We start from the raw sequence: 23,827 nt of genomic DNA on the forward strand, positions 1-23,827 counted from the left end.
GGTGCTCTGACACCTATGCAGTACTACAGAAATGCAAGGACTTTCTAATACAAACACAGACCTATTATGTTTTGCTTTTGTCTTGCCTGAAATGCATTTTACCTCCTTGGGATAAGGATCTGGAATAATCTACCTACTTCCCAGTGATCCATAAATCTACCTATTTATCTACCTCTCTATCTATATATCAAGTCTCACTTTTCCAAGGCTTCTCAACCTATTATGTCCAGAATTCTAAATGTTTTAATTTAAGGATAGGAAATGAGTCATCACTGAGGTTATCAACCTTTATCCAGGTAAGGCACAGGAGATCAATTTCCTGCCAATGTAACGTTTTAAATTTGAAGTTCTGCACATTGGCTCAACAGGAGATATTTATTCTTTTTTAAAACATTTATTTATTTATTTTATTGGCTGTGTTGGGTCTTCGTTGCTGCGCATGCTTTCTCTAGCTGCAGACAGCAGGCACGGCGGGGGCTACTCTTTGTTGTGGTGCATGGGCTTCTCACTGCAATGGCTTCTCTTGTTGCGGAGCGTGGGCTCTAGGTGCTTGGGCTTCAGTAGTTGCAGCACGTCGGCTCAGTAGTTGTGGCGCACAGGCTTAGCTGCTCCTTGGCATGTGGGATCTTCCCAGACCAAGGATCAAACCTGTGTCCCCTGCATTGGCAGGCAGATTCTTAACCACTGCACCACCAGGGAAGTCCCCAAGATATTTATTCTTTTCCATATAAGGCATCTCATTAAACACTTAGAAAGGAGCTACAACAACCACACATCGATTGGCTCAAGTACCCATTTTTATAGATGAATGTCAACAGGAGCAAGGAGATACTACCTAAATATTCAGGGCCATGAAAGTACCTAAGGCTGGGGTAAAAAGATATGATTTATACTTACAAACTGCAAAATGACAAATCAAGGAAAACACATAGGTACCCCGAGAAGTTCCAAACAGATAGGTGAGAGTTAATCTCTTCAAGGGAATCTTAAGGTGTTAAGCTGTGCTACTTCCTAGCTGTGAAAGCTCACCCTTACCCTGACTTTGATTATTTATTAAAGTTTACTGAGGCTCTAGACCATGCCTACTCAGTTTTAACAGATGTATGAAATAGTTTAAAACCCTTATGCAAATAGAAGTTTTCAAGCTACATAAATATTCACACAAACTAGGGTTATATAAATGAAATTCCTTTATAATTAAACTTTAAGAAAGAAAACTGCAGAGATTTAGGCATTAGCATTCCATGTTGTTTAAAACATAATTACTTGCCAGCACAATAAATTAAAGAGATACCTGTTACCTTTAATGGACAATAATGAAAACTAACTTGTGTATATATATTTGTTTATAGGGTGATATAATTGTCACTCTAAGACTTTTTTAACAAACATCAAGAGAAAATGAGATAAAGTGTTATCAACTGAAAAACAAATACATGCAACCACAAGAATGTGCTTACCTGTAATACAAATTTCTGATCTATGTATTTTTTGGCAATGCTGGGTTGGAATTCTTGGCTTTCCAAAAATCGTATGAAAAACTCATATACAAGCTGCAACAAAGAGGTTATCGTTAATTTCAAATTATAATTCACTGAGAATAGTATCAAAAACCTTAAAAAGCTCTAATACCAAAATTGACAAGGGGTTTAGTAGGTGTTAACATCAATCAACTAGCAGTGCCAGCCGTTCTTGTAGCTCACAGCTGCTTTATGATTTTTAACTTTTTAAATTTAAAATCTGAAAACATAGCCAAAGAAAGCAAATAAAAATCTCCCATAATCTCACCATTAAGAGTTAACTACTGTTAACATTTTAATGTATAAAACTCCCAATTTTTCTCTATACTTCTACAACATACCAATGTACTATAAATCTATATCTATATATATATATATTTTTATATAGTTTTCAAACTACTTTTACCACCTAAACAATATATTGTGGGCAACTTATGCCAACAACATCTAAGCCATCATCTTAAGCTATAAGCAGTCTATTATACATAATTTATAATGAATAATTCCATTACTCATAATTTTTAACCAATATTCTATGCTTAGACAGTTAAGCAGTTTTTAAATTACTTCTCTATTAAATTATGCCACAATGTACATTATATAACACACACCAGTGTGCACTTGTTGAATTATTTCATGAGGAAATATTTCTAGAAGTAGAATTGTTAGATCAAAAGATATCCAAACATGTCAGGATTTTCAACATTCATTACCAATTTCCTTTCAAAAAGCTTATGGCAATTTACACTCCTCTAAGCAGTATATGGTGGTGTATCAGGATAGTCTCATCTGCAAAGAATAAGAATAGTCTCACCTGCAGAGTCAACCTCAAATAACTATTCTGATAAACACTGGGACATCACTGTTTATGCTCTCTGCAAAATAAGTCTATGTTAAAGTGTACATTAAATCCTGGTGTAGTATACAATAGTATATCAAAACCAGAATTTTCAAGAGACAGACACTGGGTTGAAAGCCTTGGTCTATCCTTTACTAACCGTGTAACCCTAGGCAAGTTAACTTCTCTAAAAGTCTGCTGCTTCAACTGTATAATGGGGATGATAATCCCTGAGATTAAATGTGATAACATACACATATAAAGCCCTCTACACAGTGATTAACCCATATCACCACTGTCATTATTGCCTCAAACTTTTTAGTCTCACTCCTTTACACTGAAAAATTACTGAAGACTCAAAAAGGCTTTTGTTTACATGAGGTATAGATATATAAATAGAAATAACAATTGAAAAAATTAATATACTTATTATTTTAGAACAAAAAATACATCACGTTAACATAACTAATATATTTTTGTGAAAAACAACTTTATTTTCCAAAAAAGTTAATAAGAAGAGAAACACTGTTTTTTTATTTTTTTAAATCTCTTTAATGGCATATTAGAAGACAGAATCTTATCTGCCTCCATTTTCAAGCTGTTGTAATATACTCTTTTGGTTAAATTATATAAAGGAAATTGAGCTTCACACAAATCTACTAGCATGAAAAAGGGAGAGTATTTTCATAGTTTTTTCACATAATTGTGGATACTTCTCCTTGATACTATACCAGACCTCAATAGTCATTTTTTAAAGAAAAGTTCAGTTGCAGAATCTGAAACCATATCAATGAATTTTTCATACTCTGTTGCACTCAGTTCCAATCATCTATCTTGCACTTTGGATGACCTTTACCCATGCACGGTCTCCTAACATCATTCATTGGCCAACTGGAAAATACTGGTTCACTGAGTTATGGAGATTTTTCAAATGTTGACACATTCATTAGACAGTATCAATAAAAGTCACATTCCTTAATATCTCTGACTTTATCAAAAAGAAAGTCTTTAAGTTTTGGGGAGCTGTAAAGCTCAAGGTGGACAGACAAAGGACATGTACAAATTTCCCAAAATTCTAATTCAAATTTTGCTTGCATGCTTTAATTTTATCAGTGGTAAAACAATTGTTTGTCTTTTTTAGAGGAAACATCCACAAAATACCTAAGTCACAACAACCACAGTTTGTCAGATAGTCTTTCAAGTAAAAACGATATTTCATGAAAACACAGCTAGTTTAGCTTGCAGCTCAAACAATCACACAAATGCTTTAGCACAAGACAACCATTCAGTATGCAGCAGATGTGCTTCACGCATACTTCCCATTTCATCATATGAAGAATATTATTTTTAATGTGTACTCAAAGGTCAGGATTTAATAAAATTAATAATTTTGCTGCTTCTTCAAGGACATTCTTAACTGAAATTGGCTTTTAAAAAAACACTGTTTAAGTGCATGGCAGTGAAAAGTATGACGACTACACCAGTTTGGCACAACTGCCTTCATTTATGCTAAGGCGAGAACAATTTCAACCACCATTGCTTTTACATATATTAGTGCAAATGTCAACACAGTGAAAAGAACAAACAATACAATATTATTATAAAACTACTTTTGATCTTTCAGGCCACTAAAAATCAGGTCTCTAGGCTCCCCTAAGGTTCTACAGATACCACTAACCTAAATGTGTCACACAGTGACCTTGTGACTTCAGATTCTAACTTAACACTTATATTAGGTATTCACATTAGGATTTTACTTCTTTATAAAACTATGTTTTTCTCTCTGAAACTCTGAATTCAGAAAAACTTCTTTCCCAGTGATCTGAACACTGCCAAGTTGCACTTCTAGTCACAATAATGCTTGAGTGCAAACACCCCCTAGAAGAACTGTTCTTTTCTCAATACACTAATCTTTCAACTCTTAGTTTTACAAATAGAGTATCAGCCTTGTTCAAATAACCCACAAAAAAGGGGGTTTCATCTCTCTTTTGATTCCACAAAGTGGAGAGAGTCTCATCTTCTAGGCCTGCCTTGTGGGCTGGCAGGGCTTTCCAGTGGGATTGGCAAAGTGTCCTCTCCCCTCTGGTGCCTTGAAAGCAGTTATGGTTTTAAACAGTTTGATGGAAGCACTTCAGACACATGTATTAATAAGCATAAATGTTCTCTACTTGAAGAGACAGATTTGACCTCAGAATCAAAAATCTCCCTTGAGTTTCTAAAGGGAAAGACTAGGGACTGGAGGATAAACTACTTTTCAGGGTCACATAAGTGAATTCTCCAAGGAACATGAGTAGAAAGACTTTAGCATTCCAATTTTTCAGTCTTGAGTGTAAAGCATTAAAAACAATCCCTTAATTGTAAATGCAAGTCCTACAAAATCGTATGCTACTAGAAATACAAACCCAATTTCAGAAAATACGCAAAGAATAACCATGGTAACCATGGGATACCAGTTTAAAAGATACCAATATAGGTAACAGAAAAGATCAAATAACACATGCAGTAGACCTTTTGACATATGTGAACTAAAAATTTGTAGATTTAATACTTTTTCTTATTTTTAAATGAGTAATTCTATATGAGCCACAATTAAAATCAAAGTGTGCAAGAGCAGATAATTAGTGAGGCAACAAGCCTAGCCAACCCAACAACCACAATGTGATTTGGCCGTTCTCTACTATCATCAGAGATTTGGTAATAAACAGTTTCCTTGTAAAATGTGGTCAAGAAGCAGCAGCACACTGCTAATGCTGGAGTTAAGAAAAACTGAAAAAATCAAAGAACGTGCTATTCTGGTTGGGAAAAATAGATTATTGGATCAATCATAAAGTGAAATGTTGAATTTAGTGATGGGTCACTACGACATGAATGACCTATCATGAACAGAAAAGGAGATTTTTTAAACAAAGAGGGCTCTTGTCGGTAATAAAACCACCTATCAGTGAAAACGGAAAGGTGACTGATTTGTGGAGTTAGAATGTACAAAGGAAACACAGAATTCATGAGACAAGGGAGGAGCTGGTACAAAGACTTCCATAAAGCAAAAGATGGCGAAGGCAGGAGCGTGCCTACTGACTCGACCTTTGCTATGAATGAAGGCAGATTTGTGAATTTTAAGAGTAGGTTTCTTTACCTGATGCAGCCTAAGTCATGTTTCTCCTTGAGCTAAAGAAGGGGCGAAAGGGCTACAGGCTGAAACAAGATGTCAACACAAATGAAACCAGCCTGTTTTGCAATATGGTTTGTGACTTTATATCAATAAGGGTACAGGTTTCAGCATCACTCCTCACTGTTGCTTTGGTTTTAAGAGCTTCAGATGAACTAATGGTTAATGTTCCTACAGCAATGACACAGTGCAAGCTCAAGATTTTTGGTGGCAGAATTCAGCTTAATAGCTTTAGAAATTAATTTAGTACCATATTTTACAGAGTCATTAAGCTTAGGAAGGATTAATTGAAATATTAACTTAAACTTTACCATACTTTGGGGTGAAATTTATATCTATGGTGATCATGATTTAGAGTATTCACAAAGCTCTTGCAAATGGCAAGAGTGGTCTACTGTCTCTTCTTCAGGATGTAGACAAGACAATAAGTTGAAGCTTTGAGGACATCTCCCTCCCTGTCTTTTCCACCACAACATGCAGGACTTCTCTGAGAAAATTATCTTTTTTGTTTGTTTTGTTTTTTATATTTCTTCCAAACTAGACTGCACTTCTGTGAACTGGTGCCAAGCATCAAGAATAAGACACGCCAGAAGTCCATCCATTCAAAAGAGTAATTCCTCTTTTTTTTTTTTGGATTTTTGTCACAACCTGGGATACACCATGAAAAGCACAAGTAGTTTTGCAAATTTCTTAGATTGCAGATAGTATTCTCTGGCACCTTAAGAAAAAAATCAAGCATCTAAGATAGTAGGTCAACTACAGTGTTTTAACTAATTTACTCCATATTTTGGTATTGGTAGCAGGAATACATATGTATAACATGCCTAGGTAAGAGGTGAAAAAACACAGCCCCTGAAAGCTCTCCACATAATTAGGGGAAAGAGCATTACATGTATATCTGCAACAACCTTGAGCTACCAAAGCAGGACTGGGGAAGCTGCAAATTTATGTCTAAAATTCTTTAGCGGAGAAAAAAATAAACCTTTGGAATATCTCTAGGCCTTATCTCCCCGCTACATAGTTCTCTGTCCTCCAGAAAGTCAACTAGTAACCATGAGCACACGTCTACAGAGATGCAGCGGCTTCCACCTCAGGGGTGAAAATGTACAAGGTCATTTTGCTTCTCTACCATCCCTTCCCTCCTCACTAGCTGTCACCCAGCTTCTGAGGACATTCTAACTGAATGGAAAAATGGCTTTGAGATTCATTACACTCACATTTCCTTGTTCTGTTCATTTGAGAAACACTGGCCTTGAAAGAAGGAGCTGGGAAAGGAGGATGGGAAAGGGTTGGTATGGATAAGTTAATACAGTACAAATAGGCCTGGTGCTGGGAAAGGAGATGCAGGGATGGCCCTAATCTGTCCTGGCACATGAGGGTGATTGGAAAACATGGCCTTCTCAGTGCAAGAGAGCAAAACTGGCCTTCACACAAGCTTTTTCTCAGCTATTGCTCTTCCTTATTACGACACTGTGAAATAGCTACTGCAATTTGGTTTTGCCCTTCCAGGCTAAAGAAACACATTCACGGTTATCATGAAGACAGGCATTACAAGTCCCCAGGGTACCTAACTGCTGAAAATGAGATATGTACTCTGTGACCTAATCACATCTAACTAATATTAATGTGAAAATAGTTCTGTTCTTGTTTGAGGCTCCAGCAGGCAGGATCACATAGACGCTCTAATAAAAACTGCTGGCTGAGCGTGCAATCCAGGAGGGCCCACCCTAAAGCATTATAATGCTTATTATTTTATTCTTTTGGCATCCTAATTATCAAGAGTAAGAAACATAAAAAGCATTCTCTGGCTTTCCAGTAATGTACTCTAATTTGATTTCTTGGTGAATAAAGGCCTTCAAGGAATTCCCATGCTAATCAGCTAATGAGTTAATGGATCTCTCTTTTATAACAAATGGTAGTTCAAAGTACCTGTAAGTGTGGCCACGATGCCTCAAGGGTAGGTTCATCTTCTTCTGGATCAAATTCATTGCTGTCACTAGGAGGGAGAGTTCTGAATATATTGCAAGACACCTAAAAATAAACAAGCAGCAGAGTTAGCTGGAATGGAATCACCTCCTCGGCAGCCTTATACAAAGGTCTTTGCAGCCAGCCGAGGGAACCCACATGACAGATGGCAGGAACACCACCGAACTGGAAGGAGACCTCTTTCTATAAGCTTGGAGGCCAGGACCACCTCCAGGAAAAGATGGAAAATAATAAAGCAGCACCTTCTACCCCCTTGAACAGTACTCCTAGCCCCTCTAAGGCCTTCCCCACCCCAGGTCCCTGTAATTTTATGCCTTACATCAAAGCTTGTGCTTTGTTACTTACCAGTCAAGCGTGCTTCTAATTTATCAATTTACACTGAAATATAAATAACTGCTAATGGGCTTCATGTATTTCCCTTCTCAGGCTTACTCACAATTTGCAAATTTACAGTTATACTAATAGTAAAATTTCAGGCATTTACGAAAAGCAAATCAGAAAAGATATTTCAGAACCCAAAGTCCTTAAAACCATATCTAATCTGTTCTCAGTTGGTTTACAAAATAGTAACAATGCCCAGGGTAAGATACATCTGTGATACAAATTTCTATAAACCAGGTATTCCTTTACCATAGGAAATTTCCAAATTACATCCTGGATGCTCAAAGAATGGCCAGGAGTTGAAAACTGTTGAAACTGGGTCATGAAGAGATGAGGATTCATTATGCTATTCTACTATCTCTGCATATATTCCAAGATTTCTATAGTAAAATGCTTACTTTTAAAAATGCTGTTGCTACTATTTTGCAGTAACCTATTCAGGGTTCCTTCCAATTTCTATTCTGTTTCTTCTTCTATTACTCATCTATCCTCTCCTAACGACCCAAATGTATCCTCAGACCTAAAAAATAAAACAGGGAATTCCCTGGTGGTCCAGTGGTTAAGACTCTGAGCTTTTCCTGCAGAGGGCCTGGGTTTAATCCGTGGTTGGGGAACTAAGATCCTGCAAGCTGCCACCATGGCCAAAAAAAAGGGGGGTGTGGGGACTGCCTCAGAAGACTTTGCTAGGCTTTCCATATGAAGTAGAAAGTATTAAGCTATAATATGCTGCTCTGAAAGAGGGAAAAAGAAAGGCTGCTGGAGGCCCATATAATCTGAATGTGTTTACCCACTCAACAAATAATTATTAAGTGCCTATTATGTGCACACACTGTTCTGGGCACTGGGACAACAGCAATGAACAAAAGCAGATAAAAGTCTGTCCTCCAGGAGTTTATATTCCAGTTAAGGTCACAATTATCCCTGTTTGCTAGATATGCAAACCCAGATGGGTAAGCTATGGAAAGAAGATCTGATTTTATTCTATGTGCAACGGGAAGCCACCAGTGGATCTTAAACAGAGACGTGACATGGTTTGATTTTTACTTTTAAAAAAAAAAAATCACTTTGGCAGCTATGTATAGAACAGACAGGAAGGGGACAAGTTAGAAGCCTGTGAAAGTGGCAAGACATGATGATGGCTAGCAGAAGGGACAGAAATAGACTGATTCAAAATACATTCTGCAGGTAGTATTTTATTTGCTGTTGTCTTGGATGAATGGGGTGAACGAAAGGAAAGACTCAAGGATGAGTCATGGATGTAAGGTTATTTACCAAAGATGGACATGACTGGGAAAGGGAAAAGTTTTCTTTGTTTGCTTGCTTTGGTGGGGAGATCCAGAGACCCAGTTAGAAATATGTTAAAGGAGCGATATCCAGGAGCCAAGCAGACACATGAATCTGTACCTCAGAGCTGGACAGGTCAGGACTGGAGACATATATGCACTCACCGGCATGTAGAGGACATTTAAAGCCATGGAACTAAGGGATCTCCTTGGAAAGGAATGAATAGAAAGAAGGGAAAGGACCCTGAGGTATCCAACATTTAGAAACCAGACAGTGGGGGGGGGGGGGGGGCGGCAAGAAAGGCAATGAGAAGGAGCAGGAGGTAGGAGAAAAAACAGAATAGAGTTTGGGGGCCTTAGGAGCTAGGAGAGAAGAGGGTCTTAAGAAGGAAAAAGAGGACAATAGCAGCAAATGCTGCTCTGAGGTGGACTAAGACGAGCACAGAGCAGCATCTACTGGATTCAGCAGCCCTGTGAAGTGGGCACTATCACTATCCCCAGTTTACCACGGAGGAAACAGGAGCGTGCGTGTTGAGATCTGAGGTTACTACCAGCAACCAGGAGTTATTACTGAACCCAGGCTGTCAGGCTTCGCTATAGTGTTCTAGAAAAGTAGGCAGATTACCTCTTTTGCTCTCCTTTAGCGTCGATGACTGAACAAAAAAATTATCATATTAGAATATTTTTGCTATGGCTAATTATAGCATGTACAGTTATATTATGTTACTTTTGTCCCTTCCAATGATTATTAGAAGTTATGTTTACAAAGAAACTGGTGACTTTTCAGATAACCATCAACCAATGACTTCTCTTCAACCAGCCAGTCATACTGTAATCAAAAGAGCAAAAATATTTTAATTACTTGCTTTTGAATCTTAATTAAACTATACATATATTTCAGAAACTGAGTTGAAATTAATAAAAATTAATTTATAAAAGAGGAGAGGGGAGGGGAGGGGGGAGGAGAAAAATGTGTTCTGTAGTAAAAAAATCTGGGTAAAAGGACACAGAAACTTCTGTTCCTCTGTACTCTTGGACATATACACTCTCTTATGGTGCCCACCATGGGCTGCAGCAAATGTTTGTTTACATATTTGTCTCTTCCCACTAATTAGGAATATGCAATGTCATATTCACATTTGTTTTCTTGGCACTTATGAGGCATCCAATAAATGTTCACAAAATAAAGGTTTGGATATATAATAAAACTCTTGTGTTTTGGTTTTGCTTTAACCAAATTTAAATTTAAATTTTTGAGTGATTTAAATAAACCTAGGTTATTTAACCTAAGATGTTTACATCTGCACAGTGTTCTAAACCTCTCTTTTGGTCAAAGCTTCATCTCTCAATTAGTATCACATCAAGAGAATGTTGAGTTGTGTAAATAATCCAAACAGCAAATAGTTCTAAAGGCATGTACACACATACTCACTTAACCACACACTGCCATTTCTTCAGACCTGCCTTCCTTGCAATGTTTTATTTAGTATACTTCTAAACATTCATCATAAGTAATGAGGAAGCAATGACCTATTAGGCTGGATAATTAATAGTCAACTCAACTGGTTAAGCAGTTCTCTAGCACAAATGGAAAGAATATCAAAGCAAATCAGATGTCATGGAAAAGGCCAAGCTTCTGACCCTGCCTGGCACATAATAGGTGCTTAATAAAAATGTCATGAATGAATGAACCATTGCTCCCATCCTTGAGAATCTATCCTAAGAAACTAATCTAAGACAAGACTGAAAAAACTATTTAAAGCAGTCATTTGCAACATTCTCCAAAGACTGTAAAATTGGAAATAACCTTGATGTCCAACTATTAGAGACATACATCAATTTAGTAGAACATTGTGTAGCATTAAAGATGATCACTATATTGAAGCACAAAGCAATGTTAGAAATAAAGATTTAGGGGGAAAGATGATGTGACTATAATTATAAAGATAAGAATGGAAATGGGTAACTGAAGGGAAATTAGGAAAAGCCGTATTAAAGCAAGAGGAATATGGATGAAACTAAGCAGTTGCTGTTTATCCTCTTGAGACACACCTAATTAGTCCTAAATCCATAAAAAGTATAAGTTAGAGACATGCAGTATGTGAGTTATGGCTTTAATTGCAAGGTGAAAACGGACTCTTGAATTTGTTTGAAGAAGATTATTACTGTCAGGACAGTTAAAAATCAGAGTGTCTCACAATGCCTAGATTCTAGTTCACGAATGAACGGCTGAAGGACTGAATGAATGGGCCAGTTTAACTACAGATGAGCTCCAAAATCATGAGTTTAAACCTGGGTCATCCTTGAATAGGCTGGGGGAAGGGGTGGGGCAGGGGGTGGGGGTGGGCTCCGCTAAGTCCCCTGAATGTTTTGCCGCACTTTGTACATGGGAGTCCAATTTGGGAAAAGATCTAGTTGCCTTCATAAGATTTTCAAAAGACTTCCAAGATCTAAAAATGGTTAAAAAAACCATTAAAAAATGGTTTAAAAAAATAATAAATTTGCTTCCATTAAATCTTCCTTTATCATGGCCACTTCTGATATACAGCCCAGGTTTTCAATGTATTATTAGGTAGTAACATTATTAAATAGGAAATGGCAGTTGCATGCTATCCAAATGTATCATAACCACCAGCATCACTCCTCACCACACAGCCGTTTTGTTGTAAAGAGTCTATGTAGCTAAATACATTCAGGTATTTATAAAGCCACAAACTATCTCTATTAATATATTTAAATATATGAGGCTCTAGCCCTAAGACTTCTATTTTATTCCTTCAAAAACAAATTATCAAAAATGAAAAAAAGAAACAACCTAATGAAAAAATGGGCAGAAGACCTAAATAGACATGTCTCCAAAGAAGACATACAGATGGCCAAGAGGCACATGAAAAGATGCTCAACATCACTAATTATTAGAGAAATGCAAATCAAAACTACAATGAGGTATCACCTCACACCAGTCAGAATGGCTATCATCAAAAAATCTACAAACAATAAATGCTGGAGAGGGTGTGGAGGAAAGGGAACCCTCTTGCACTGTTGGTGGGAATGTAAACTGATACAACCACTATAGAGAACAGTATGGAGGTTCCTTAAAAAACTATAAATAGAATTACCATATGACTCAGCAATCCAACTACGGGGCATATACCCAGAGGAAACCATAATTCAGAAAGACACATGCAGGACTTCCTAGGTGGCATAGTGGGTAAGAATCCTCCTGCCAATGCAGGGGACACGGGTTCGAGCCCTGCCCCAGGAAGATACCACATGCCGCGGAGCAACTAAGCCCATGCGCCACAACTATTGAGCCCGTGCTCTAGAGCCCGTGAGCCACAACTACTGAGCCCATATGCTGCAACTACTGAAGCCCACGCACCTATAGCCCATGCTCTGCAACAAGAGAGGCCACCGCAATGAGAAGCCTGTGCACCACAAGGAGTAGACCCCACTCGCCGCAACTAGAGAAAGCCCGTGTGCAGCAATGAAGACCCAACACAGCCAATAAAATAAATAAATAAATAAATAAATAAATAAATAAATAAATAAATAAATAAATTTATTTATTTAAAAAAAAAAAAACACATGCACTCCAATGTTCACTGCAGCACTATTTATAGTAGCCAGGACATGGAAGCAACCTAAATGTCCATCAACAGAGGAATGTGTAAAGAAGAAGTTGTACATATATACAATGGAATATTACTCAGCCATTAAAAGGAACAAAATTGGGTCATTTGTAGAGACATGAATGGACCTAGAGCCTGTCATATAGAGTGAAGTAAATCAGAAAGAGAAAAACAAGTATCGTACACTAGCACATATACATAGACGCTACAAAACTGGTATAGATCATCTCATTTGTGAAGCAGAAATAGAGACAAATGCAGAGAACAAACGTATGGATACCAAGGGGGAAGCAGGGTGGGTGGGATGAATTGGGAGATGGGGATTGACATATATACACTATTGATACTATGTATAAAATAGATAACTAATGAGAACCTACTGTATAGCACAGGGAACTCTATTCAATCCTCTGCAATGATCTACTTGGGAAGGAAATCCAAAAAAGAGGGGATATATGTATACACACAGCTGATTCACTTTGCTGTACAGTAGAAGCTAATATAACATTGTAAAGCAATTATATGCCAATAAAAAAATGAACAAAAGGTTTTTTTTTTTTTTTGGGGGGGGTACACCAGGTTCAATCATCTGTTTCCATACACACATCCCCGTACTCCCTCCCTTCCCTGACCCCCCCCTCGAGTCCCCCCCACCCTCCCTGCCCCAGTCCTCCAAGGCATCTTCCATCCTCAAGCTGGACTCCCTTTGTTATACAACAACTTCCCACTGACTATTTTACAGTTGGTAGTATATATATGTCTGTGCTACTCTCTCGCTTCGTCTCAGTTTCCCCTTCACCCCCCGCCCCCTCCCATACCTCGAGTTCTCCAGTCCATTCTCTGTATCTGCATCCTTATTCTTGTCACTGAGTTCACCAGTACCATTTTCAGATTCCGTATATGTGAGTTAGCATACAATATTTGTCCTTCTCTTTCTGACTTACTTCACTATGTATGACAGATTGTAGTTCTATCCACCTCATTACATATAGCTCCATCTCATCCCTTTTCATAGCTGAGTAATATTCCATTGTATATATATGCCACATCTTCTGTATCCATTCATTTGTTGATGGGCATTTAGGTTGCTTCCATGTCCTGGCTATTGTAAATAGTGCTGCAATAAATATTATGGTACAAGTTTCTACAAAAGAAGTTTTTAAAGTATGTTAGAAGAACTTACTTTTCAACTATTTTAACCTACACTGGGGTCAACGCAAAGAAAAAAGTTAAGAAATAAGTGTCTCTGAGGTAGTCTAATTCATTTCACTTCACCGTTATTCCAATAAACACTGAATGTTGGGATCAAACTAAAGGCTTGAAGACAATGGCCTGGCCTCCAGAAAGTGATGATAAGAGCAGAAAGTAAAGCTGGGGGAATGTGAGGAATGGGTATTAAAATCTGGATGTTAAAAGCCCTCCTCAAAGACGGGAAACCTAGGATTAGGGATTCCACTGAGTTGCTTCTAGAATTAGATCGTGTTACAGCCTATCTAATCCAGCTCCACTGCATGAAATAAGAAAAGTGAGGTCCAAAGAGCTTGTAAGTTTTCCAAGGTAACACAGCACCATGATCTGCATGGAGGGTTCTTGAGGTTCTTTCTTTGACACATCACCTGCACCCTCACCCCTGAAGACCATGTATGGACCTGACTTCTTTATATCTCTTTCTCTTTTTCCTCTGATTGCCCCCCACCATTTCTTTTTTATCATTTTTATTACTCTTTCATTTTCCCATCCCTCCTTTCCCATCACCCCCTTCAGAGGTTCTGGCCAGTCAGTGGCCCTCAATGGCATCCATGGGCACTGTGTACCTGAGAGCATTCAGGCCTAAGCTGATGACCTTGCCCGGCACTAGCAGAGAAATAAAACGAGCTCTTCATCCCTGCTGTCTGTTTCAGCTCTCCATCCTCAAACATCTTGCTTGATGACTGTAACAGTTTCCTCTCTGGTGTTCCTGCTCCTCACATCCCTTCTTCTCACCTTGCCCAATTAGATTTTGAGCCCCTCAAGGGCTCTTTACTAATTTCTGAATGCCTAGAACCTAATATACAATAAATGGAAACAGAGTTTCCAGATAAAATATAGGATACCAGTTAAGTCTAAGTTTCACATAAGCAAATAGTTTTTCTCTCAAGTGTGTCCCACATACTGCATGGGGACTAAAAAAAAAAAGTATTTGTTGTTTATCTGAAATTCAAATTTAACTAAGCACCCTGTATTTTTATTTCCTAAATCTGACAACCCTAAAATAACACTAATATTAATTAAGAACCTCTACTGGTTACAACTCAGGTTGTGACTCAGAACTGGCACTGTAACATACTGGGGAAGAGGAGGAAAGGGGGGATACTGCTGCAGGCAAGACCGAGAACCTGACAGCTGCTTGAGGGACCAGCTGCTTTCTTATTTTTCAGTTCTTTACTTTCCTGCTGATTTCTGTTAACTCTGGTGTAAAAAAAACTAATTTCGAAGTCTTGGTCAAATGTGAAAGAGAAGACTAAAAGGTTTTTAAGTGCATGGCCTGATAAGCAAAAGAGGAAGAAGTATTTAGGCATGTTTTCACCAGTTTTTGATTAAACAACTTATTACTTTTTAACTTGCAATATTAAAATACAACTACTAATACTTTAAGTAGTTATTTAAATCACTGCAGAGAGGGAAAAAGAAAAAGAAAAACTCACTGTCCTAAATCTCTCTCTCCACAGAAACTACTAAGTTTATACCATTATTTTGGTTGACATCTTGCTGTTGTTATTGCTTAAGGAAAATAACTAGCACATTATAAAAGAACAGAATGTGTTAGCATCTAGTAGCTACTCACTATCTGCCAGGATTAATAACGAACAAAACAGAAGGTAAGGACAATAGAGTGAGTATTATTTTAAAAAGAAACCAAACTTATTTAACTTAAAGGAATATTAAAAAGTACTTTCAAAAGGTATTAAAGGAATTCTTTTTATTTCCTTTAGTTATATATTTGTTAGCACTGTTAATATTTAAGGCTTGGGAAAACCAGCCATGCAATGTGATCAGGGACCACTTTCACCACAGGATAACAAGGCAACTTAAATTATCTTCCTTGTGCTTTAAAATAATACTTTCTAGATGATTAAGTATCATCTTTATTCAATAAAAGCAGGTAAAATAGTTAACATCAAAAAGACTTCTCCCTCTTTCATCTGTAAAACTATCATTTCATACACTTATGTAATACTGCAAGTATACCAACTGTAAATACACACATGACATCATAGCTATAAAATAAATTTTCTTGGGATTATATCTAAGAAGCAAATTTTCTAACAAAAAAGAACTATATGAATGAATGTTAAATAGAGAACATTCAAGCAAAATTCAAAGTACCATTATTCCTCTAGCACTATTTGTATTGACTTCATGCAAATAACAACTTCAATGATACCCCTGAGTTTTTCATCCAGTTCTTCATTCATTCATTCCATAATCCATCATGTATTAAAAAGAAACAAGTGATTTAATCAAGCATTTATAAGTAAAGGGAGGACCCAGTAAATGCAACATTAAAGCTAGGTCATCGTGCATTATTTTCATAGTATTTTGTATTAGCCCAAAAGATGCATCTAAATAGATATAGTAAAACTAAATCTTGAAAGAAAATAGGAAAATCTAATAGTAGTTCATCAACATTTACCATGGATGCAATTTTCAAAAGCAATTACACCTGAAACAAAAATATGAACATAAACAGAACTTACTTTAGATCTCTAAATCAGACACTTGAACAGAGAAGACTATTTCCAAACATACTAGAATTTGTATTAAATATTCAAACTCTAAGAATAAGAACTAAAATTCCAATAAAATCTGCCTAGATACCTTGCTATGCTATGTATGTTTTATAACATAAAAGTAATAAATAGCATATACACATAATCTCAAGTTACTTTTGGTAACACCAAATTTAAGAATTCTTAATGGTCCCAATGATAAAGAACCTTTCAAACCTGACTCTCAGCCCCTTTTAAATTATAGATAAATAATTATTGATAAAAACAAGGGGAAAAATCCCAAAGCATTTGTAACTACACTCAAGGAACTTAGAGCAGATAATATCTTTTAAGCTGATGCTTTGATTAGGAAACAAATGGCAACATTTTTAAACTTTCAATTAGCAATTTAATTCGCTGGCAATTTGTTCAATCAATAATTTGTTTCTAAAGCCAAACTATGTCTTTTAATTACCATAATAAATCTACCTTAGTCTTCACTTCAGACTAGGTATAAATTCTCTTTTTAAAACTTCACTGTCTACGTGAATGGACAAGTCTGTTTAAGTCAAGGAAGGGAGGGAATACGGGGATATGTGTATAAAAACAGATGATTGAACTTGGTGTACCCCCAAAAAAAATAATTTAAAAAAAAAAAAACCACTGTCTACGTGAATGGACAAGTCTGTTTAAAAGTTGTGGAACCATTAAAATCCCTTATTTTAACATAAAGACAAGTTCTTAGCACTAATTCTAAAGAGCAGAAATTTAATTAAATCAGTATGACAACTTCCTAGATTATGAGGTATCCACTGCAGCTGTTGCTTTATCCTCTAATATATTAAATACATAACTGTCATTGCTATGTAATATTATCAATGCAATTAAAATTTTCAGTCAAGCATTTCCACAAGTTATTATTGCAAACATGCTCACTTGAATTAAATATGATTCCTTGAACCAAAACCACCTCCGCAATGCTGGTGTTTGCCACAAGCACAGGTCTTAGCAACACAATAAGGAGGAAAATATTGTGATACATAGGTGTGTCAAGCTACTGCAGCAAGGTTATTCACATTTTTATCATAAAACCACCTTTGTAGACAAAGCTGTATACCTTTCAGAAAACATTCACCAAATCAGAACCAAAAACAGTAAGCACTGTTTCCACATGACTAAGAAACATGTACTTGTGACAGTTGTGAGGTTTGTTTTACAACATTCAGAAATCTAGACGAGGATTTAAGAGTTCTAAAGTCAATGATTACAAACTAATTATTGTTACCCATTCATTGTCATACTTTAAATCTATATTAACAGGGCTTTCTAGGGACATAGCAGCTATTCCATTAAACCTTATTTCTGAAATGAGACAGAAAGAACATCTTAAAATGATTTAAAAAAAAAAAGAAAAAAAAAAGCTTAGCAATCAGTTGAAGAAAGAGGGTAACAAACAACAAAAAAGGAAGTTTAAAAATTTATGTTGTCCAATTAGAATTTTTAAATATGCAGCCAAATTCAAAAGACAAGATTAAAGTAATAGAAATTTTGGTCATGTACTATTCCTAACTCACAAGGATATCATCATTTTTACTTATATTTCCTTCATCAAGTATTTCTTTCAAAATCTACTGGTATACACACTGTTCAGATTTTTACAAACTAAAAAAAAAAAGAAAAGATAAAAAAGCACCTGTTTTCACTGATGTTATTACTGTTGCTGTTGGGAGTGGCAGTATTTAGTTGATAATTTTACGATCAATTGGTGTAACTGGATTTTTCTGAAAATAATTTGATCCCTTCAGACGATCAGTTTCTAAAGGGATCAGAGCACTGACAACTGTATGGGAAGAAAGGAATCTGTCCAAGAGATCAAGAACAGAGAATCAACAGAATTTGAATACAGATGTAAATACCAGGTACAGTTTTGAGGAATAACATCAACATTTAGTTAAAGGAAACAAAAGAGAGAAAGCGTGTGAAGGAAAGATCTCTGTCTTTTGTTCCACACTCTTTGACCTATCACATGCCTATCAGAAGACAGCGATGCCCCAGTAGGAGGAAAAGAGATCGGGAGGGTAGGGGGATGCAAGGGAAAGAGGAAGATATCTGAGCAGAGCCCCTACCACGTACACTTACATAAAATTCAAAATCTCTCAAAACTAACACCATTAATGTCAGGACAGAATAAGGAGAGAGGACTCAAACCCACAAAATCAGTGATCTTACTCAGGCAGTGCCACCTCTAGTCATATTAAAGTGGGATCTCTGTGTGAGAGGGTGGCATTGAGACTGGCTGCGCTACCACAACCACCCTTTCATCCTCCCAGGAACTCTGCCTTTAGGTCTTTTCTCTTGGGCTTGTCTGATTGTCCAGAAAAGAATCCTCCATCTCCAGAGTAGTGGCATAAGGGATCTGAGAGCTGAGCGGGGAACAGGGTTAAGGATCTTTCCACTCAACATGATCCCCTGCTTTCAGAAAGGTAGCACTGCTCTGAACTGTGCCTAACGTCCCTGAGTCCAGATTCCCTCCCATTTAGCCTCTCCAGAGAGTAGCCCTTCAGTCTTCTGCTGGGAGCTGGGAGGAGCAGTGACTTGGCTGCCTGGTTTGGGCAGCGTGGGTAGGATCAGGAGTTCCAGCTACTTCTCACAGACTTTCCACCAAGTCCCCTGTTTTTGCCCTCATGCACCCTTACTTTGAAAAGTACCTTTCTGCACCTTCCAGGAGTTAAAACGGTATGAGCTGGCTACTTCTGAACTGTCCTTGCTGTTGCTTAGGTTCAGCTTTCTCTAATCGGCCAAGGTAGTGACCACCAGTTCATTTGCTTTCTGGTTTCCAATTTTGTTGATTCTGAGATGTCCTCTCCATTTCGCTTTGTTCCTCTGGCTTTTAGTACCTTTCAGTAATTTTTGTGTGGGTTTGGAGATAAAGGAAGTAAACATACACATGTATGTGTTCAATTCCCACTATTTACTCAGAATTTAGCAATTATTTCCTATTCAATTATGTCTTGCATTCTCCAGTAACTTCCGCTAATGTGAGCAACTTAATTTCCTTATGCAAAAACGTCAGTCCCCCCTTAGTGGGAAAGAATCCAGTAACACAACACAAAAACTAAATGGCAGCTGCTCTAACCTCAGCCAAGGTAAAGTGAGAGATCCTACAACCCAAGGCCAAGCAAAGCAGAATCCTTGGCATAACACTCTTGTCTCAATACTCAGTTCTCTGCCACCTTTTCTACTATGACCTCTGTTTCCAGGGCACTAGAATGTCCTTAGCTCCATTATTTCCAGTTATGGATAGAGCAATTCTGACATCTCACTAGATCTCAAATTTATTCTAGTCGAAATCAATCACATCCTCTACTTCCCCTTAAAAAAGAATTGTCTTCTCACCTTCCTCATTCTGTCTAACCCTTTGGAATTTTCTTTAACTGTTCTTCTCCATTATCTGCTTTATGCGACTTATCAAGAAGTCATTTTCTTTATTCCTTCACAATGTCTCTTGGGGCTAATGGTGGTATTACTTTTTTTTTAAGATTTTTTTTTTTGATGTGGACCTTTTTTAAAGTCCTTATTGAATTTGTTACAATATTGATACTGTTTTATGTTTTGTTTTTTGGGCCACGAGGCATGTGGGATCTTAGCTCCCGACCAGAGATCGAACTCACACCCCTTGCATTGGAAGGCGAAGTCTTAACCACTGGACCACCAGGGAGGTCCTGGTGTTACTTTTAACAGTGGAAATCTGAGAACAGTTTAAATGTCCCCAGACGGGAAAACAGTTAAGTAAACAATGGTATATCCATATGATGGAGTATGGGGCAGACATTAGAATATTTAATTACATGAAAGCATGTTTACATCATAATTCTAAAGAAATTTTTAATACAAAATTAAACATATAGTGGACTTCTCTGGTGACACAGTGGTTAAGAATCCACCTGCCAATGCAGAGGACACGGGTTCGAGCCCTGGTCCAGGAAGATCCCACATGCTGTGAAGCAACTAAGCCCATGCACCACAACTACTGAACCTGCGCTCTAGAGCCCAAGAACCACAACTACTGAGCCCAAGCACCCGTAGAGCCCATGCTTCACAAGAGAAGTCACCACCATGAGATGCTCACACACCACAACAGAGTAGCCCCCACGCACAACTAGAGAAAGCCTGCACACAGCAATGAAGACCCAACACAGCCAAAAAATAAAATAAAATAAATAAGTAAATTTTTCTTAAATTAAATATATAGTAAGATTAGGAAGAAAAATTTTAACAAGAGAAAACAGGAAAGGGAACAGGGAAATTTTCTTAAGTGACGGCAATGTTCTAGATATGGGGTTATGGTTACATGAATGTATAGAATTGTTAAATTCATTGAACATTCACTCCCTAAGCCCTGTTCTTAAAATTGCATTCCATGTAAGTATATCTAAAAATTTTTATTTATGGAAAAAAAAAATCTCATTTTAAAAAACTGACTAGGAGGAAATTGGCCAAAATGTAGACAATGATTGAATTTAAATAATGAAACTATGGATCATTTTTTTCCTCTAGTTTCCAAACTTTCTTTGATGAGCACAGGAAAAAGTAAAGAAGATGGGAAGTTCCTTTACACATTCTTTTCCAATTCCTCTTTCTTTGCCACCATCTGACAAGATTAGGATAACAGCCCTCTGCCATCAGCCACCCTGGGTTAAATCTGCCAGCCGCAAAGCTCCATAAAGAAGCTGGCAGGACGCCTTCTTTGTGGGGCAGGAGAAAGAAAAATAAGAATACCGTTCACATTTCACCTCCTATTCAAAACCCTTAGCAACTCCCTGCTTGCTGTCCACAAGATTAAGTCTGACCTCCTCTACTTCGCTTGCCAAGACCTCCGTGATCTAGACCCAACCCTGCCACTCCATCTTATTTCCCACAAATTCCAACCATGAACCCTCCACTCCCATTAGGCTTCTATTTCAAGACTAAGCTTTGCTCAAAGTAAGAAGCAACTTTTTACCTGCTGAAATGCTGACAGTAATGTTAAATTAATTCTCTCCAGAGTCTATTATCCCCACACGAACCATCACTGGGAAATATTTCCCACAGAGAGACAACTATATTGCACTGTCTCCAAAATTGGAAATGTAGCAGTGAATCCAAAAGTGAAGATTGTTGATATTAAATCCTGGAATCCAAAAATAGAGGTGTAAACACTGCAATAGTCATAGTGCTTACTGTGTATAAATACGGAGCCGGCCGTCTTGCGCGGGCAGTCAAGCACTCACACCCCACACACAGGCCAGCCCTGTGATACCACGTTTTTGCAACATTTCATTATGCATGGACTGTGGATCCTACATCCCAGAAAGGTACTAAAACGGGTAAATTCAGTGATTTAGGTAAGAACCAAAGTGTACAAGTTGATAAAACAATAACAACAGGGGCTTTTTTGAGAACACATAGAGTCTTTTAACATCTGCTTTGAACGCTTTATGGTTCAAAATCAGTTAATGCTAGAAGAAAAATTAAACCTCTTGAATTCTGAATTTAAAAAACAAAACACTTGCGACTCCTGATGCAGTGTTTCTGGCTACTGAGTATGTGTTCTATGAAATCAGTGAAAATAAGGAGGAAAATGCCAAAACTGTCACTGCGCCTTACTGTGTGTGAAAGTTTCTGTCTCTGTGACCCTTCATTAGTAAAAGAAAGCCCTGTGCTAAGGGTGAGCGGTGAAAACAAAACACACCTGACCTACATCTGATCAGAGATTAACATCACCCTTTACCAGATACTACTGCTTCATCATAAATTGAGTAAGATACGCCACTCCAGACAGACAGCCCTCCCTCACCAGCCTCACCTTAAGAGTGGGAGGCAGGAGCGTGGGTGTAAGTTCCTCAGAAAGAAACCAAGAGTGGCTTCCAGGGGCAGGAACTGCCCACCAATCCTTTTAGCTTTCATTGCCTTCCAATTATTTCACCCTTCAAATAACTACACTGCCCAGAACAGGGCATGACAGACTCCCCACGTTATACCTGACAGCAGCACAAACACAAAACTCAGTTTTCTAGCACCTTCTCTACTGTCTAAGCTTAATAAATTTTTCTAACTTCTAAGAGAAAAAGCCAGAAGTCCCACAAAAGGAAGAGGCCTGCATAATCCCAGAATGTTCTACCCTATTCTCATAAATGCCTTAACTTCTTCAAGGAAGGGAAATTCCACAGTATTTCAAAGCAGCCCATGTAGCACCTGCCCAGCCCCCACTGTCTGTAACCTACATTTCTGTAGGGCCAGGAAACATACTCTCCAAGATACCTTGCTTATCCATTTTATTAGAAAAGCAACTCGCTCTCCAACTTACCAAATAGCTATAACCAGCCCTATTTTTATTCAGAAACATCCCCTCTTCTGTATGTCACCCTCCACCCTCCTGGCACTGGTCCTCCCTGCCCGGGACCTGCATGCCGCCTCAGGCTCTGGTCTTTCCCGGTCTCCCTCCTCCACTGCCACGCTCACCCCCACGTTTCTCTATTCATCACTGTACCTGCATTTTCACTCTAAAGTCCCTTATCTTACCCTTACTTTCCAGAGGCAACTTCCTCTGTAGAAGTCACTAGACAGCATATTTCTTCTTGTTTTCATACACAGATCAAGTTTGGCTTTTAATATTGGTCAGAAGCCAACTACCTCCTGGAAATGACCTGCTCATTGTTTTCTTGCCAAATTCTTGCCTCAAGCATTACTGTCTCTGAGAATTCCACATGGAGGACACTCATTTTCTCCGTGTTTTCCTGCTAATGATGCACCACTGTGGTGTAACCGGCTTTTCCCTTAGAGAATCAACCAATAAATATCCTCTCTCTCATTCCTGTCTCTCCTCAGTAGAGAGAAGAGTGAGCCACATTAACACCAATTCCTATGCTGGAGGTAAGACCCAATTCTATACCACAGCTGATATTTCCCTATTTTGGATGATAATATTTTATCGTCCATTTTCTTGGCTGATTTTTCCAGAAGTATTGCCTACACCACCAACCATATTTTCGGTTTCAAGGTTAAATTAAAAGGTGGGATAAAAGAGAAATCAAAACTTGAATGCAGTACCGTAACATCCTGCAAAACTCTGCTGCCAGCTTGGGAACGTGGGGGGAGGAGATAAAGGGGGAATATTCTCATCTCAGTGGATAGATCAGCGCTAGACAAGTCACAGCTGTCAAACCATTTTAAGTATATTGAAAACTCTGAACAATCTGCAAAGCAGTTAAGCCAGAGGGACTACAGCTTGTA

The 23,827-nt window shown here is 37.8% G+C and overlaps 1 protein-coding gene across 4 annotated transcripts in view; it reads right to left on the reverse strand.

Moving 5' to 3' along the window:
* The window catches only part of PPP2R5E (protein phosphatase 2 regulatory subunit B'epsilon), a 144,638-nt gene that overhangs the window by 34,454 nt on the left and 86,357 nt on the right, over nt 1–23,827 (reverse strand). For all 4 annotated transcript variants that reach the window (XM_057731479.1, XM_057731482.1, XM_057731481.1 and 1 more), the window contains exons 4-5: nt 7,454–7,555; nt 1,461–1,553 (exon numbers count right to left, since the gene is read on the reverse strand). In XM_057731479.1, the coding sequence (XP_057587462.1) occupies nt 1,461–1,553; nt 7,454–7,555 (195 nt within the window). The remainder of the gene's footprint in view (nt 1–1,460; nt 1,554–7,453; nt 7,556–23,827) is intronic.

The sequence above is a fragment of the Hippopotamus amphibius genome, chromosome 4 (genome assembly GCF_030028045.1).
Source record: "Hippopotamus amphibius kiboko isolate mHipAmp2 chromosome 4, mHipAmp2.hap2, whole genome shotgun sequence".
NCBI lineage: Eukaryota > Metazoa > Chordata > Mammalia > Artiodactyla > Hippopotamidae > Hippopotamus > Hippopotamus amphibius.